Below are 19,059 nucleotides of genomic sequence, written 5' to 3' on the forward strand. Positions count from 1 at the left end.
TCTTTCTGCAGCTGAAGGATGGACAGCGTGCTCCTGCCCTCCGCTGGCCTTTTACAGAGCCGCTTCTTAACGCGGGAGGTTTTTAAAACGGTCTTTTTAGGCCTTTCGAGGTGTTTGCCCACAGTGACAATAATGGGACCAAAATTAAAATGGGATTTTTGCAGCCGTCCTCGGGTTGCTTTTGAACCAAACGTGAAGTGTGTTTGAGCATTTTCAAGGCAAATATTTAGTTTTGCAAATTAAATCAGGGCTTGTGGTTTGAGAGATCTGATTAGACGAAATCCATATGCTTATTCGGCAATTCAAACAATGTAATAATAATAATAATAATAATACACACATACACATTTTCTAAACCTCTGGGTTGCAGGGTGGTGCTGGCGCCTATCCCAGCGGTCACTGAGCGGAAGGCAGGATACACCCTAGAGTGGTCAATAATAATAAAAAAGAATGATTTATTTACAAGCCCTTTTCAAGGTACCCAAGGACATGGTGTAAGGAAATCACAAAAAAGGAAAACACTTAAACACAGTTACATTTCAAGATGTCAAAATACTACAATGTGTATTAATATTTTAAAAGGTAAAATACAAAAAAAAAAAAAACAGTAAAACAAACAGCATATAATAAAGGTTAAAATATAACCTATAAGGACACAGAATGTCACTGATGTGATTCACTGCAATGAAGCATCAAAAGCTGTTTGACTGTTGATTGGTGCCCCCTTGTGGGGTATGATTAGCCTGCTCACAATGAATGAGTGAGGGAGTGAGTGAGTGAATGAATGAGGAAGTAAGAGTAGTCAGTGAATAAAGTGAATGAGTCACTTCCATGAGGCACTTTGCATCTAAAATAGGGCCTTGAAGGAATCAAAGACACCAAGGCAACAAACAAGTATTGTTTGCAATATATTGTGCTCTACTTATTTATTGTATTGTATAATACTGTGTATTGTAGTTTACTTTATTGCTGAATGCACTGTGTATTATAGTTTACTGTATTGTATTGTATTGTATTGTATTGTATGGCACAGAGTTCTGTGTTCAACTCTGTTCTTTTTTTTTGGGTATCTACAGTGACTTTTGTATCTAGCAGTATCTGAGCTCAGGACTATCTTTTTCTCAAACCTATTGGTAACTAGCAAAGATACTTTCTCTAGATAGACAAAGCACTTCTTGTAAGTTGCTCTGGATAGGAGTGTCTGCTAAATGCTGTAAATGTAAATGTAAATAAAATAAAAAGAGTGTTCATACTAAAACCCATGTGTCAAACAAAAGGCCCACAGCCCATGTCAGGCCCGTGGCACAATTCTATTCAGTCTGCAAAATGATTTTAATTTTCTCCTTTCCTCCTCCCCTAATGACAATCTGTGGGAAAGGGTTTACACTACAAAAAGAAATTATGTAGTTCAAGCAAATATGCGAATAGGATAAACAATGACAAGTTAAAGGTGTAGCAAGACATTTATTAAAAATGAAATAAAAACAGGTGTTCTCTGGCCCACTGATTTGTTCAGTTATTTTTTCATATGGCCCTTTTCTGTTTCTCTGAATACTTAGTCTCCTTTCACCCTGTTCTTCAATGGTCTTTTTATAATAACTAAGTTTCTATATTTTAGGGTGTGTTATTTTATAAGTTTTTATAAATTTTATAAGTGCTAATGTATTATGAATACTAGTATTATTGTAGCAGTTTTATTGAATTTGTATCAGTGTAAAATACAGGGGTAAAATACAAACGTTTGCATTTTTCAATGGGAATGTATTGAAGTATTAGTAAAACATACAATGCTCAACATATACAATGTTTTAAATACCCTTATTTTCCACTTGGTGGAGCCTGTAAGCTATAACTCTACTGCACTTGTACTGAACTGAGAACAGTCTATAGCCATTCTTTTATGACAGTTTAACTTTATAGAACATCACCTCAAATGTAGGATATTTAAAAACTTCACACGTGAAAAGTGATGCAATTTCTCTTGTGTCAACATTCTATTCACTTTAAAATTCACAATAGAATCTGACAAAAAAACATGATGATTACAGAATTTTTAAAACATTCCCCAACCTGTTGATAAGCAATTTTCTACTGTATGGACGTTTTTTATCTCTTTTTCAAGGTTTCATGCTGGTGTTGGCACGTGTCTGCATGAGGACTTCACTGGAAAAAAAAGCAAAGGGGAGATCTGTTGCATCGCATGCCACCCTGAGGATTTACCCAGGATAAACCACAGCCTGACAGTTGCTCACTATTTTCTCCTCTCCTGTTTGAGTCTCTCACTAGTTCCAACTGTCTGCTATAAAAACATGCATTAGCAATCCCCTAAAGCAGATTAAAGGCTGAAGCATCAGAGCAGGAGTCCTTTCTGTTTCCCAGACTGCCACTCTTGATTACTCTGGGATGGACACTCGATGGAACACACCCGACAGTGTATGCTTAATAGCTAGCTTAATCACGGTATGAGCCAAAACAAGCAAATGCCAGCAACCCATAATGTGCCAAAAATCATGCAAATATACACTAAATTCCATGATTAATTCCAGGCTCAGAGCAGAGAGTGGTGAGAGTGTTAAAGAGCTCAAACTGTCAGCATACTCAATATATTCGATTATAGAGATAACACAGCATTTCACTCCAATTTGGATGTAAACCACAGAAACTGAATATAAGGATGTTTTGGGAAAAATACTTTTAATGATTTCACTCCTGAATTAGCACATCTTATAAAAATGTCCTCATGATATAAAGATTTATGCATAATATATTATAGCTGGCATCAGATGACACTGCCCACTGACTGCAACATTTGCTAGTTTAATATATTTTCTTCCGTTTTCAACCTCATATCATATGATGGATGCGTGTGTCACCTATGCTTATGAATAATTTGTGTGACACCACATGAGTAAAGTGACATTCCACCTCATGGTGCTATCTGGATCAATTTCTCAGCTTGTTCCAATTATCACAACTGCTTAATTGCACTTAGGGAAACAATGTTCACATTTTAAAGAGGCACTACTGTGCATTTAAGCATTGATTCTCCTGTGCAACAGAATTTTCTTATAGAAAAATGGATGACAACTAAGATTAAGCATTCATAAGAATAGTTTGAGCATGAACTGTGGTGTAACTCTAAAAGCAAAGCTAAAGGCTTCTCTTACAACTCAGAGTTTGTAACAGAGTTTCAGAGGTTGTATGACCTCACTATACAAGGAGGATTAATCACAATCCACTGAACCTTTGGCCAGCTAAGCTGCTCTTTTCCTTCTCATACCACCAACAAATCAAATCTTTCACTGGACTTTCCAGGATAGCTTTGCTGATAGATGCATTGGCAATAAGAGGAAGAAAAGTCCTCTTATCCTGAACTGCTTCAAATTGAGTAGCACATGGACTTGGTACAGTTGTAAATAAAAGTTTGCTTAACTCTAGCCTAATTACATATGGTCTTGATTTTTGGAGAATGCTTTCAACTCACAATTTCCACTGTCCGAAATGTAATAATGAAACATCACCTAAGGGGAACTGTGGAAGTCAAAAACTGGAAAAACAATATTTGTGCAGCTTTGCTGATCTGCATGATAGAGTCCTCAGAAGAAAACCGTACCTGCAACCATTTCACCAAAAGTCAACATCTGAAGAATAATATAATAATAGATAAGCCAGAGTTATTTTGGAAACAAGTGTTGTGGACTAGTGAAATAAAAATGAAACTGTTTGGAGATAATCACTAAAGGTTTGTATGAAGAAAAAAGGAGCAGCATTTGATGAAAAGAACACCTTGCCAATTGTTAGGCATAGGGGTGGATCTAGGAAGCTTTAGGGGTATGCAAGTCAACCCAAGAGTATCATGGAATAAAATCCTAAAATAAGAAAAGACTCGTAGCTTCTACAAAAAGTCTTTGCAAGCTGTGATATCTGTCAAAAGGGATGTTATTAAGTACTGACTCAGTAGAATGTTCAAACATTTGGCATTATTACAATTTTATTTATTTTTGTATTTTTCAAGTTAAACAAATGTAAAGTAACTGTGCATTAATATTTGCAAACAAATTATTTAAAAATAGTTTGTTGCAGAGGTCTTTTTTTTTTTTAAATCACAGAACTACAGTGCCTAAAGATCAGTCTTGATCTTTTAATCACATGTACCTCTTAGGCTCTGTAGCCCATATATCTAAGGACAGCATATTCTAAACTGAGCATTTGGGAGTCCACTATAGTCTTTGTGCAGGTGCCTCTCTCTTCTCATGTGACCAACACCTCACAGGCTAAAACTGTGGCTTTTTTGTGAAGTGGAGCATGGGATGGAGTGAATGGGAGAGGGAGGAGGTCCTGAGGTTTTCACTCTCACCCTAAGTTCTCTGCTTCCAGTGAGTGAAGATGTGATGGGATTACTGCTAAAAGCAGCACCAGCAGATGCTGTGGCTCCTTTAGGATGATCTGTGTTTAGCAGGGAAAGCTCCTAATCCCAAAGAGGAGGCTTATTTAAAGGAAACCGGGACAGGATTGGCTGTGACATCATCACTTTGGTGGAACAGGGCAAATCACCAAGTTGTTGCTAAATACAGGTTGCCATTTAACTCCTTAGAAGGCCTTGTACATAGTAGCATCTAACGGCGCATACATGTAGAGATTATAGAAAAATCTCTTTCTGAAAACTGGAAATGATGTGGCTGCAGGAAAGGTCATATGGACAGTGAGCAGCAGCAGTAGCAGTAAACATGTTCTGCTTTGCAGTGAATTTGCAGAATCTGTTCAGGGTCAGCCTCAGTCAAGACAGCTCTGTGGAGCCTTGACTTACAGCTCACCTCAGCTCTACCATTGCGTGTAGACCTGCCAGGAACCACTGTGCCTGAATCTCTGGAGCGGTGAGAGTACATAAATAATTCAGCAGAGAAGACAAGCTTCCTTTTTCTCATTCTTCACTCTTAGCTAGTGCAGACAGTAACATCTTTTCTCCACATACTATGCTTAAATTACTATTTTGCCCGTTGATAATTACCAAGGAAGTTGAATCAGAGCTACTTTCAAAGTATTTACGTCCAAACAAACTTATAAGAAACCACAAATTAACCAAATAAGGAGTTTTGGCCAATTTACTGTACTATGCAAAAATCATCCTTCATTTGTTTCATATCCAGTCAAAAAAAGTTTTCAGCATAGAAATAATAATGTTTTGTCCAGTAACATCAGCCATTATTGTTTTCAAAAACTCTCCTCTCTGCTTTTCTCCTCTCCCACAAAGATGAACACTAAGTACTGTTTATGTGCTTAATATATGAAAAACTTCTGTCTTCATTTCCTTTGACTGTCCCCTCCCCTAAGCAAGTGGAATATTTTATATCTAACCTCCAAATTAATTCGGAAACATCTCTTTTAAGCTTTATTTTTTTTCATTAAGATTTTAGTTGTTTGTTCTTAGTGATGCATTCGGTAACAGCTTTTGTTGAGTGGACACATTAATCCTAACCCTAACCCTAGTTTTAAAGTTGAAATTATGGACGAGTTGAAGTAGAAGCAGGGCATGCAAAAAGTGAAAAGTGGACAAATGAAATACTGATTGATCCTTCTGGGTCGCAGGGGAAGCTGGAGCCTATCCCAGCAGTCATCGGGTGGAAGGCAAGAAACACCTTAGACAGGTCACCGGTCCATCTCAACTGATTGATTTAATATTAAATGTTAAATTAATGACCTTCCTTTTCCTGACGCTAATATGAGAATAACTTGTATTTAATGGCTGCTTTGACTGGAAATGAAATAAAGTAAACAGCAGTCTCCGATTACAGTGCAGTGCTGTATTTGAATCTAAGAGTGTATGACTAGTATGTAAATGCAAAATTCTTTGGTGGGCACAGAAATAATTTCTTGCATTTTGCACAAGAAGATGGATTGCTTCCATTAAAAGGGGCATTAGAGAGCATTATAGTGTTAATCCCAGATCCCTTAGTAACCTCTTAATCTGGATTACTACGTGCAGATCATCCTGTCGACTGGACGAGTGACCCTTTTGCTCAAGCAACTTTACACTTCATTAGCTTTTTACACTTCACACACACCTCCAGCCTTTGCCCCTTTGTGATTTCCCCTTACTGTTTAAATGACTAAGCTTCCGTACAGATGCCACAGCAAACATACTGAACAGTAGGCCTTTTCCTGGCCGGTCCTCTCATTAATATGTCAGCCTGTGTAAATGTTTAGGTATCCCAAGGTGCCTCCTTCGATTCTTCCTATTTCAACATATCCTACAGTGAGCCATATCTGAGGAAAAATCTAATTCTATAGACAAAACAGGAATTCTATAAAATAAGAAATCACATTAGCCTATGCTCATTGCTGAACTCTTTGAATCTCAGGCTTATTATTCAGTTTCATCTTAAGACGTATCGTTCAATAACTACTATGAAGGTTATATAATTAAGAGACTGAGAAACCGAAGTATAATGTCCACATATGAAAAGAATATGATCAGCATTAGATTTAACTATATCTGTTGTAAACATGCTTATTTGTATACTATGGCAATGCCACAGTTTAAAAACTAGGAAACTCCATTTTGGTGATGTATCTTGAAGGTGAGAGGAACTTTTTTAGCAGGTGAAGGTAGAAGGAAGAATAAAGAAAGCTACTGCTACTGCTAGGAAGCCAAATATCTTACTGCAGGCCACAGGCCATACAATTGTAATACCTGTCCTCAAATAATCATTACAGTTGAAAGAATTGATTACCCAAATGGCAAAAATGACTAAATAAAGGTAGATTTGCTGTTTTAATAGCAATTTTGTTTGACAAATGAGGTAAGAGTTACAGTAATGCTATCTTGGTTAGTAGACATTCTCAAGGGTTATATGATGTATTTGCCTAGTGCATGCTGGGTATTATTTTAGAAGCTGTCAAGTGTGCTGGTAAAAATTAGCTTGACAAAGAATTTCAGGAATTATACTGAAATGATTTCACTGGCCTTCGTTTAATGTTATTTAATAAAAGCTAGTGTTAAACTAATAAATAAAAAATAAAAATGGGCATAAGTAGAGAGATTGAAAGCTGATGTAATTTTTTAAATATTGTCAACTCTTTGTATTTTGAAACATGCAAGACCACAACAGCAGCAGAATGTATTGTGATTTTGTGACTGTATATATTAATGATTTTGTTACTATTAGGCCTGCCCTGATTTTACCATTATGATTTTATGTGCTGCATTGTCATATTCATTGTATATGTAGCATGATTACACACTGTTTTATATGGCTTTTAAGCAGTAGAACAGAATCATAATTATACTGTACTCTACAGTCATCCAAATCCATTGAGGTTTAGGGAGGGCATGCTGGTGGGGTGGCACAGCTGGCAAATATGGTTAGGAAACTGGCTCAGGGAGAGGCCTGCAGGGACACGCTGTTTTTCTCTCTATGTGGCAATAGTTCGGATGGCATCTTGTTATGCATGCGCACAGCAGGTTAATGTGACGCTTTTTCTCCTATGCAGGAAACCTTCAGGGTTACCCAGCATCTGTTGGCTCGGAGTCGCCATGACTTTAATTGTATACCAGAGAAGTGTGCAACACTAAGCTTATTAGGAAAGGAACAGTAGCAGTGTTTCCTCATAAACTTAAAAACACTAACACTTCTATGAGAACTATAAATATAAAACACGTTTTAAACTGATTTGTGTGACAGAGGCAGTTAATGCCAAGGATATAGTGTGGTTTCTTAATTCTAAAACCAGTCCTTGATCTGGGGGGGGGGGGGGGGGGGGGGTGCAAGGGGGGAAAAAACTACACGGAAAGCAGTGCTATTATTCTTTTATTCTACTATTCAGTGACTACATTTATTTGCAATGCAATAGGCTGGGTTACTCTTAAGCTGCTACAGTGAGAAATTGAAGACTGGACCTGCCGCCAGTTTCAAACAGCCCTGGATTTTATTGTGGATATAAACAAAAAAAGCACTAATTACAGAATAAGGTGCTAGATATCTGATAACGGGCTTGACCTGTACGAAAAAAGTATGGACAGTTAGAACCTGAGCCTGTAACTACCTCCCACCACACCTTGTCATTTAAACCCATTAAAGTTTTTTCCAGTAATTAAGGTCTATGTAGATTTCAAAAATGATTCTTTAATCTTGCAATTGTATCTGTAAGACTGACCCAACCCTACATCTGGTCAAAAATCTGCAAAGTAGAACACATGCCCAGGGGCCTAGACATAATCATGACCAAAGTACATCCATCCATCCATCATCTTCCGCTTCTCCGGGGTTCAGGTCGCGGGGGCAGCATCCTGAGCAATGAAGCCCAGACCTCCCTTTCCCCAGCCACTTCCACTAGCTCCCTGGGAGGGATTCCGAGGCGCTCCCAGGCCAGCTGGGCGATATAGTCACGCCAGTGTGTCCTGGGTCTTCCCCGGGGTCTCCTCCCCGGTGGATTTGCCTGTGACACCTCCCAAGGGAGGCGTCCAGGAGGGATCCTAACAAGATGCCCGAACCACCTCAACTGGCTCCTCTCGACGTGAAGAAGCAGCGGCTCTACTCCGAGTCCCTCCCGGATGACCGAACTTCTCACCCTATCTCTAAGGGAGAGTCCAGCCACCCTGCGGAGGAAACTCATTTCGGCCGCTTGTATTTGCAATCTCGTTCTTTCGGTCATTACCCAAAGCTCATGACCATAGGTGAGGGTGGGAACGTAGATCGACCAGTAAATCGAGAGCCTTGCCTTATGGCTCAGCTCTTTCTTTACCACAACAGACTGGTAAAGAGCCCGCATCACTGCTGTCCCAGCACCAATCCGCCTGTCAATCTCCCGCTCCCTTGTACCATCACTCGTGAACAAGACCCCGAGATACTTAAACTCCTCCACTTGAGGCAAGAGCTCATCCCCGACCCAGAGAGGGCTCTCCACCCTTTCCCGTGTGAGAACCATGGCCTCGGATTTGGAGGTACTGATCCTCATCCCGGCCGCTTCACACTCGGCTGAAAACCGATCCAGTGAAAGCTGAAGTTCACGGCCTGATGTCCCCAATAGGACCACATCATCTGCAAACAGCAGCGATGTGACCCTGAGGTCACCAAACCGGACACTCTCCATCCCCTGACTGCGCCTAGAAATTCTATCCATAAAAATTATGAATAGAATCGGTGACAAAGGGCAGCCCTGACGGAGTCCATCTCTCACTGGGAAAAAGTCTGACTTACTGCCGGCCATGCGAACCAAACTCCTGCTTTGTTTGTACAGGGCCTGAATGGCTCATAGCAAAGAGCCATGTACCCCGTACTCCCGAAGCACCTCCCACAGAATACCTCGGGGAACACAGTCGAATGCCTTCTCCAAATCCACAAAGCACATGTGGACTGGTGGTGCAAACTCCCATGAACCCTCCAAAATCCTGGAGAGGGTAAAGAGTTGGTCCAGTGTTCCACGACCAGGGCGGAACCTGCACTGCTCATCCTGAATCCGAGGTTTGACTATAAGCCGGACTCTCTTCTCCAGTACCCCTGCATAGACCTTACCAGGGACGCTGAGGAGTGTGATTCCCCTGTAGTTGGAACACACCCTCCGGTCCCCCTTTTTAAAAAGAGGCACCACCACCCCAGTCTGCCAATCCAGTGGCACCACCCCCGATGTCCACGCAATGTTGAAAAGACGTGTCAGCCAAGACGGCCCCACAACATCCAGAGCCTTGAGGAACTCGGGACGGATCTCATCCACCCCTGCAGCCCTGCCGCCAAGGAGCTTTTTAACTACCTTAGCGACTTCGGCCTCAGTAATGGACAAGCCTATTCCCGTGTCCCCAGACTCTGCCTCCTCACTGGAGAACGTGTTGGTGGGATTGAGAAGGTCCTCAAAGTATTCCTTCCACCGTCCAATGACGTCTTTAGTCGAAGTCAGCAGCACACCATCTCCACTATATACAGTGCTAGTGACACACTGCTTTCCCCTTCTGAGTCGCCTGACGGTTCGCCAGAATCTTTTCGGAGCCGACTTAAAGTCACTTTCCAAGGCCTCACCAAACTCTTCCCACACCCGGGTTTTTGCCTTGGCAACAACTGAAGCCGCAGAACGCTTGGCCTGTCGATACCTGCCAGGTGCCTCTGGTGTCCTACAGGCCAACCATGTCCGGTAGGACTCCTTCTTCAGCTTGACGGCATCTCTCACCTGGGGTGTCCACCACTGGGTTCGAGGATTACCGCCCCGACAGGCACCAACTACCTTGCGACCACAGCTACAGTCAGCCGCTTCAACAATGGAGGAGCGGAACATGGCCCATTCTAAGTCAATGTCCCCCACCTCCCCCGATATCTGGTCAAAGTTCTGACGGAGGTGTGAGTTGAAGATCAATCTGACAGGTTCTTCTGCCAGACGTTCCCAGCAAACCCTCACTATACGTTTGGGTTTGCCTGGTCTGACCGGCATCTTCCCCCACCACCTGATCCAACTCACCACCAGGTGGTGATCAGTTGACAGCTCAGCTCCTCTCTTTACCCGAGTGTCCAGTACACATGGCCGCAAGTCCGCTGACACGACTACAAAGTCAATCATTGAACTGCGGCCTAGGGTGTCCTGGTGCCATGTGCCTTCAAACATGGTGTTCGTTATGGACAAACTGTGGTTTGCACAGAAGTCCAAAAACTGAACACCACTCGGGTTCAGATCAGAGAGGCCATTCCACCCAATCACACCCCTCCAGGTCCTCCAAGTCCCCCAGTAGGACAATTGAGTCTCCAGGAGGAGCACTTTCAAGCACCCCTTCCAAGGACTCTATGAAGGCTGGGTATTCTGAACTGCTGTTCGGTGCATAAGCACAGACAACAGTCAGGACCCGTTCCCCAACCCGAAGGCGTAGGGAAGCTACCCTCTCGTCCACCGGGGAAAACCCCAACATACAGGCACCGAGTCGAGGGGCTATGAGAAAGCCCACACCTGCCCGCCGCCTCTCACCATGGGCAACTCCAGAAAAGAAAAAAGTCCAGCCCCTCTCAAGGAGATTGGACCCAGAGCCCAAGCTGTGTGTTGAGGTGAGCCCGACTATATCTAGCCGGTATCTGTCAACCTCGCGCACCAACTCAGGCTCCTTCCCTGCCAGTGAGGTAACGTTCCAAGTTCCAAAAGCCGGTTTCAGCAACCGAGGATCAGAACGCCAAGGCCCACGCCTTCGGACACTGCCCGATCCACAATGCACCGCACCCCTACTACTGCCCCTCCCATCGGTGGTGGGTCGATGGGAGGGGGGACTCATGTAGTTCCTTCGGGCTGGGCCCGGCCGGGCACCATGAGTGAATGCCCGGCCACCAGACGCTCGCTGGCGAGCCCCTCCCCCAGGCCTGGCTCCAGGGTGGGGCCCCGGTAACCCTGATCCGGGCAGGGTACACAAGTCCTGCTTTGTTGTCCTCATAGGGGTGGTTATGGATCACACTTTGTCTGGCCTGTCACCTAGGACCAGTTTGCCATGGGAGACCCTACCAGGAGCTTTTGTTCCAGACAACATAGCTCCTAGGGTCCTTCAAGCACACAAAACTCTCCACCACGATAAGGTGGTGATCCATGGAGAGGGACCAAAGTACATAAATGAATAAAATATATTCATACGGCTTCATACTGTAGCAACACCATCTTCTTTGGTTTATCTCTGTACTCCAGTACTTTGGGTATAAAATTAAACAATAACTGTGATGGTAAAAGAATTAGAGATGTTTCTATCTGTGTTGGATGTAGCCACCTAGAAATCACAGTGCTCTTTATACATGAACTCTGCTTTTCAGGAAACCAAAACTAATTTGACAAACTAACACATATTAGTTTAGTACTTTGTAATAAATCCTTTGCCATCAGTGATTTCCTGTTCTCTAAGCAATAAACATGGTCTTATTTCCCTCTTCCTCTGTCCATCAGTGTGATACTAGCTAATGGTACACTCCCCTTATTAATGTATTTGTTAAGCAATATAAAAATGGTCTACAAAAGCAACAAACCTGTTAATATCATATAAACTGAACATAAAAACATAAAAAAAGGCAAAAAATAATGACTAAATTATCCAAATATTACAAATGTTAAAATCACAAATGTATATTTGTATAAATTGGCACCTTTGAGACAAAACATAATTGATACAGATAAAATTTTGGGACATAAATTTGCATTAATATAGCAAGCTGGATGCAAGTGAAAATTGCTTTTATTTAAATCTGATTTGACAAAGTCCAAGAACTAATTTAATTAAAGCAGAGGTGTCTATGATTAAAACAAAAGAAACAGAAGAACAAAGGAAAACAAACAAAACAGAATGAAACACAAAGACAAACCTAAACATGCACAGGGAAAGAATATGAACGAGCAGTACAAAGAACAAACATATGCTTACACAAAAAAGTGAAAAACCAGAGGACAACATAAACCCAGGGGTATAAATATAATGAAAACAAGAAAAAAAAAACACCTGCGACTTGTAAGGGCACTATAAACTACACAGGTGAAACAAATAACAAGGAGGCAGGACAGGGGAGGGGATAAGAACCAAAACAACAACAAAAAGTACATGTCTAGGGACAGGTGTACAGATTAGACTGGTACAGGAACAGAAAAGAGTAGAGACAGACCAGGGGAACCATGACAATTGTAAAAATGCAACTTATGCAAGACATGCCAGGTGACTCATAATTAAAGGTTTCACTACAGGCACATTACTCAAACATTAATATGAGGATTTAAGAATGTTATGCTAATTGACAGTCTTGAAAAGTTTCTGGGTGAAACATTCACTTGTGTTTAGCAGCATTAATATTATTATTACTTAAAGTGCAGATTCTACCTATGCTGATAAAATTCAAGTTATCAAGTGAAGTGTACAGCTTTTTAACCAAAGAAGTCCAAGAGTGAAATAAAGTACAATAAAAGATATAAAGCTCAAACTGGATTATTATTTTATCACGCAACATTAGCATCCACACAGGAAGGACCTTGGTCACCCGGCCAGGGAACTGAAGGCCCTTCTTGTTGTGAGGTAACAGTGCTACTATCTCAATCGTAAAAATCAATTTTTGCAAAAAATACAAAAATCTTGTATCTTTTGTACAAATTATATTTTAAAATATTACCCATTTTTCCTTTCTTTTTTGTTGTTTAGTTTTCTGTAAATCAACTGGGTTACTAACAATATATATTTAAAAAATGACTCTCCCAGCATCTGTAGTTGGGGTGTTCACTGTAGCGGGGGTGTTCAGACATACTGCTGCGATTTCTATTTGTGCCTGTATTGGTTCACCAGACTGCTAAAGTGACTGTTGTGATGTGATAATTGGTGATATTTGACTAATTCAGTCAGTACTATAAAAGGTACAGAATTTCAATACCATGCCCCTCAGCAGGACTGCATAATGCTTCCATAAATGGGAACTCCACCAATGTTTCAACATTTTCTGTTAAATTATTTAAGGTGTATACAGAATATTCATAGTGGTTTGATGTGAAATGCTCTGTTGTAGAGGGTGATGGTATCAAGACAAGTGAAGAATTTAATGTCTTTAAAAGCTCCGTCACATGAATTGGTAACAAAAACATCACTTGATACCTGATACATTGTTTTATGGGTTTTAGATGACGTTTTGGGCTAAAATATATATCTTTAAAAAAATACCTTGAAGGTTACATACAGTTTCTCTACAATGGACCAGTTCACTGAAACCACTGAAAACTCTGAATGACTTTGTTTACGTCTCAGCGATAGGATTATACAAAAAAAAATTGTAAAATCGGTGGAATTCCCCTTTAAATGATGGACTCTTGCCACATTCCGTCGACGAACACCCCAAAAACGCAAACCAAAGGGATGCGTTTTCAATCCGTCAACTTTCAAAATTCCTGAAAATCTCTTTAAGAAGTTGAAAGCATCGCTAAAAACACGTTTCCCTTTTTCTAAAACTGCTTTTAAACCCACACTCCACAAAAGTCACGGATTTGATGTGCTTGATTGATAGGAGGGTTGAACCAATCGCTCCTGATATTTAAATATAATGGTGCGGTTCAGCCAATCGCAGCCCTGTGTTGTGCTGCGCTCCTCGCTCTCCTCGTGAACGCGGCGCTGACTGGTTGCATCGCCCATGCGCGCTCATGTGACCACACTGGGCTACTAGTGGTATTTAAACGACAACGAATCTGTGGTGGATGCCGCTCTCATGAAAAAAGAAAAGAAAAACAAAAACAAAATATCTCAGCATCATCACGACTGAAGCCGAGGAGGACGGATTAAAACACTCCATCCTGGACGGTTCATTCTATCGACAGGATTTTGTGGCAGGGCAAATCAGCATCATTTCTCTCAGCGACGAACGAGTTTCACTGAGGGCCAAATTGCGTCTCTTCTGGAAGGATTAGTCGCTCAAACGATGTGGTCGTGTTTGTGAGTTTTGGGTAAACGCTTGACTCCCGTCATTTGCCTTCGTTTCTTGGATTACCGTCGGATGTATCGGCGGAGCTGAGGGGGGAAAGAACATGGTTTTAAATTGATGCGCAACCCGCCTACTGTTCGGGTTACTGACGAAGACTAATCTCCGAGGGCAAAAGTAAAGCTGTTTACAGATCCATTTATTGTTAAGCCTGACTGCTCTCCGTCAGAAGCAGGGAACATGGCTGGAGAGGAATTTGCTGTGACGAGAGCGCAGAGTGGATCTGTATGGCTGCTCGGCTCCTGTGAAAACTAAAGGACGAGCGTGCCGAGGCAAAACAACGCACCATAATTTGTGTATTATTATTTTCTGTACCGTTTCTACAACAGCCGGTCTTCTCTCTTTTTCTCCGTGAGAAGGGAAGCGTCGACTGGGGGGCAGACATGGGCAAAGACGAGTGTAAAACAATGCTGGACGCGCTGAACAAAGTGACCGCCTGCTACAGGCACCTGGTCTCGGCTCTGGGAAGCACGTCGGACTCGCAGAATCTGCGCGAGGAGCTCAAAAAGACCCGCAAGAAGGCGCAGGAGCTGGCCGTGGCCAACCGGACCAAGCTGACCGCGCTGCTCAAAGACAAGAGCATCAGCAACGACGACCGAGCCGAGTACGAGCGCCTGTGGGTGCTCTTCACCAGCAGCATGGAGATCCTGGAGGTGGACATGAAGAGGTCCCTGGAGATCGGGCAGAGTTTCCCACTCAAGGTGCCCACGCGCCACTTCATCCAGACGGGCATGACGGGCAGCACCACGACGGTGGCGGCGCGCGCCATGAGCGTGCAGAACATGAAGTACGAGGCGGACGCCAGCATTGATACGGCTGACCTCAAGGACTTGGAGACCGAGATCGCCCAGGTGGACCAGATGATGGAGGAGATGGAGATGAAGGTGCAGGTGGCGCCGTGGGCCGTGGAGGCCAAGCAGGAGGCGGGCGCGGAGCTCAAGTCTACCGTCAGCGTGGGCAACTCGTCGGTGGGGGTCATCTCCGTGTGCGAGGAGGAGCCCAAAGAGGGTGGAGAGGGCGAAGCGGGCCTCATGAAAGTCTTCGCTGGGATCATTTTCACTGCCGTTTTACTCATAGCCGGCATCCTAGGGTACTTAGTGATCAACCTTTGAAATTAGGCTTATATACTCAAAAAGTGGGAGCTCTTCCAGCACTGTGGCCGACTGTGTTTCACCTACAGCCTCCCAGCTCACCCTGTCTGGGTGTTTGGGGCTCAGACTGAAGCTCAGACTGCACTAGCCTACATGTTAGCACTGTTTAATGAAGGGGAGAGACAGAGCAAGGCACACTAAATCGACTGCCGTTGCGGATATCAGCACCCAGCCCATCAGGCTGGTGATTTTATAATGGAGTATTAGTAGGTTACAGGAGGCTTTTTCTCCCTGTGAGGAGACAGTGGATCAAGAGAATGCCAAGCTGAATTGTGCAGTGGCTAAAATAACACCAGAATTGGGCCGAGCAGGGCCAGTCCTGGCCTTTCGAACCACGATCCCAACTGTCTTTGCGAAATATTAGCACTAATCAGGGTTCATGAGGATTACTGAGGAAACTTTGAGAGAACGCGTGTTAAGCTGTAGACTAAAAAGTCTTTTTTGTTAGCCTTCGGCTTTATGGATGCCCCCTCAGAGAGACAGGTTGGCTAGCTTAAGAATGTAACAGGAATGCACGGTCAGGCCCAACTTAAATCTCACAAACCGTTAGGCGCACTTCAACACTTCTAGCTCAACAGACGCACAGCAACCCACTGAATTTAACAAGAGAACAGTGTCACATATCTTTCAGTATTTCACTGGAGTCGGTATTTCAGACCAGTGATTGTGTCCAAGCTTTGGACTGCACACAGTTCCTTAGTGTTTCAGTTCTTCAAAAGGCCCCTTAGAACGTGCACTGTGGCATTTAGGTGTATCTGTGCATACCTGGCAACAGATGTATAGTGAATTTGTACATATGCACTCATGTTGAAATAGTGTACATACAATTGAATATATTTATTACAATAAATAATGTGAACAACATTGGTGTCTTGTTTGACAACATAATAGACCTAACTTGAGACAGATTAAAAAATATATATATTTTTTTTCTTTAACACTACATGCATTTATTGGCTATGCTGGTTTAGAGAAACACAGGGCTAAACATTCTAAACAAATATGAAAACTGGTGCATTAACATAAACTGCTTGCAAGTATACATTTTCTTTAAAGTCAACGTGAATCAGAAGTCCACGCATTTTGCTGCAATCCTGGGGTGTATTTCAGAATGAAACGGTATCAGAGGAGGTCTCTAGCTGGCTTAATGTTTTACTTAATAAAATATGGGGGTGGTGAGGGAATGAAATGTGATTTTATTGGTTAATATTATTTTTCACTACCTGCTAGTGTATGGTGATGTTATTTAAAATCAGATTTTTTGAGGTGGGCAAAAATAATGACATTTTTCTTTGTCCTTTAAACAGTATAATATAAAAAAAATGTGCTTAATATGATCAGGGACAGTATGATGAGGTTGCCTTTAATAGGCTACTGAGGAGCTTTACTGTTTTAAGAAATCTGTGTCTTTTTTTTTGTCATCATCAGTGTGCACTGTATTTCTATATGAATGTGAGTAAACAGTAATTTCTAGTGCTCTGGCTGGAAGATTAGGATCGTTCAATTAATCCAAATTGTTACATAAAGTAGCAGTCTATAAAGAATGCTGGCTGAATTTATATTTGTCACTCATCAGTCAACTCGAACATGTCTTTAAACATGTTAAATACAATCAAACTGATAAAGCAATTCCAGGAGAACTTAGTTATCACATACCTGTCATTCACATATTTTAAAATCTTAACACTCTCTGCTTTGCTCTGCTCTGCTCTGCTCTGCTAAGTGCACTTTAATAGCAGATAAGATTGAATTTCCTGAGTGCACTCACAGTGAGTTTACTGAGCGGGTGAGTGATCACCATGGTTACACCATCAAGCACATATCCACCAGCAAAAGCAAATGTGATTCAAGCATCAAAGACTAATCAGAATTCCCACCAAGTAAAACTTGGTCTCACTGCTTCAGGACAAGGAGTGCTTGCACAGCAGTGGGACAAAAACAGACAAACAGAATTTGCTAAGTAAAACACTACAAAGAGCCCTGTGTAATCAGATATTTTGAGCCAATGGACAGCTTGTGGACTGCTGTTGTCAAATTCTTTGTATAGTTTGTGTTTATCTATTTAAAGGGAAATTCCACCTATTTTTTAATGTTCTGAATAACTAAATTTATTAAACATATTCAGTGTGGATTGATGTGAAATGTGTGATTTTAAAGAAACTTACCAAGTCAGAATTATTCACAGTGGTGGTGACAGGAACGAGCCTCTAAAAGCTCACTCACATAAAGCTATTACATGAAATGGTAATAAGTACATTACATGATGCCTCAGCCATTGTTTTATGATAGTTTTAGATAAGGTTTCAGCCTAAAAAGTAATAAAAAAAATACCTTGAAGTTGGATGTAGGTACATGCAGAGTGTTCTGGCAAAATGGTATTCAAAAAAATGTTTTTTTTTTCAGATATACAACCATTTTACCATCATCAGCATCACTTATAAATACTCGGAGTACACATTCAGTTTCAATAGTCATTTTGGATAGTAACAAAATGGCTATTTTTACATTGTTGAAATCTCAACCCCTGGTTCCTACGACCACTACTGTAAAGAGTCAGTAAGTTTCTCATTTCACATCAAAACACTCTGAATGACTGTTTTGTTATTATTCAGAGCTTCTGAAAATTCATTGGAATTCCCATTTAAATGTGTATTTAATTTTGGTCCTGGCCCTTAACCTTAGCACAGTGACCTTTAAGCTAAAATAAATGGGATAAACTATGGGCTACTGTGAAATGGAAAGAAACTTGTAGTGCTTAGGATGCAAATTTGACTTATTCTGACAGAAACCATTTGCCCCTGAAACAGAAGAAAAAGGCCACACCTTCCATCCACAGCACAAGATCAGACAGCACTCAGCATGTCATACACATGTGGTCACAAACAATCCCTCTAATGACGTGCTGATTCAGTGCCTCAGCAAATGCTACATTACATAATGCAGTGGGTGTATTGTTACTGAAAGCCTTTGTTAGTGATGTAGAGAAAAAAAACTGGCCTAAGCAGTTGCAGTGATTTTTGATTGTGGCTTGAAGTTTAGTTAATTAGTCTCCCTGCTGTGGCTGTTTATAATGAACGCTTGTTAAGTGGCCCCCCAGATCAGACGACAAGGTAAGAAAATTAATGACATTTAAAGGCCGAGGGACACATCCAACAGGTAGCCAACATTAACTGTGACTGACTAACAACAAAAAACAGTTGGAACCCCTTTACTGTCTCTTAGTGGTAGCACTTTTTTAGTTCTCACATAGACTTCAGTTATTATGTAGTCTGGTACATCATCCTGGGTTCTTCATCAGCATCACATGCTTTATATACACAGATTTCTCAGTTTCTACTCTTAAGAGAGGATTCAATGAAGTTAAAAAGTAATGTTTATAATTATTGGCATAAGAGTATATGCCCCTGTAAAATACCCCTCACCTTACCACATGTGGACACCCTTACTATTGTAACCTTACTATT

The 19,059-nt window shown here is 41.6% G+C and overlaps 1 protein-coding gene across 1 annotated transcript; it reads left to right on the plus strand.

Moving 5' to 3' along the window:
- The first annotated feature begins 14,102 nt into the window (after nt 1–14,102).
- On the plus strand, nt 14,103–16,460 carry LOC108435847 (regulator of G protein signaling 9 binding protein). The gene has a single exon (XM_017711997.2). It carries the CDS (start codon nt 14,828–14,830, stop codon nt 15,554–15,556), a length of 729 nt encoding a protein of 242 aa, XP_017567486.1. The 5' UTR covers nt 14,103–14,827; the 3' UTR covers nt 15,557–16,460.
- Nucleotides 16,461–19,059: the final 2,599 nt, after the last annotated feature.

The sequence above is a fragment of the Pygocentrus nattereri genome, chromosome 7, assembly GCF_015220715.1.
Source record: "Pygocentrus nattereri isolate fPygNat1 chromosome 7, fPygNat1.pri, whole genome shotgun sequence".
Taxonomy (NCBI): domain Eukaryota; kingdom Metazoa; phylum Chordata; class Actinopteri; order Characiformes; family Serrasalmidae; genus Pygocentrus; species Pygocentrus nattereri.

What these genes read in the sequence shown, in the direction of transcription:
- LOC108435847 (XM_017711997.2), top strand. Translation starts at nt 14,828, where the DNA reads ATGGGCAAAGACGAGTGTAAAACAATGCTGGACGCGCTGAACAAAGTG.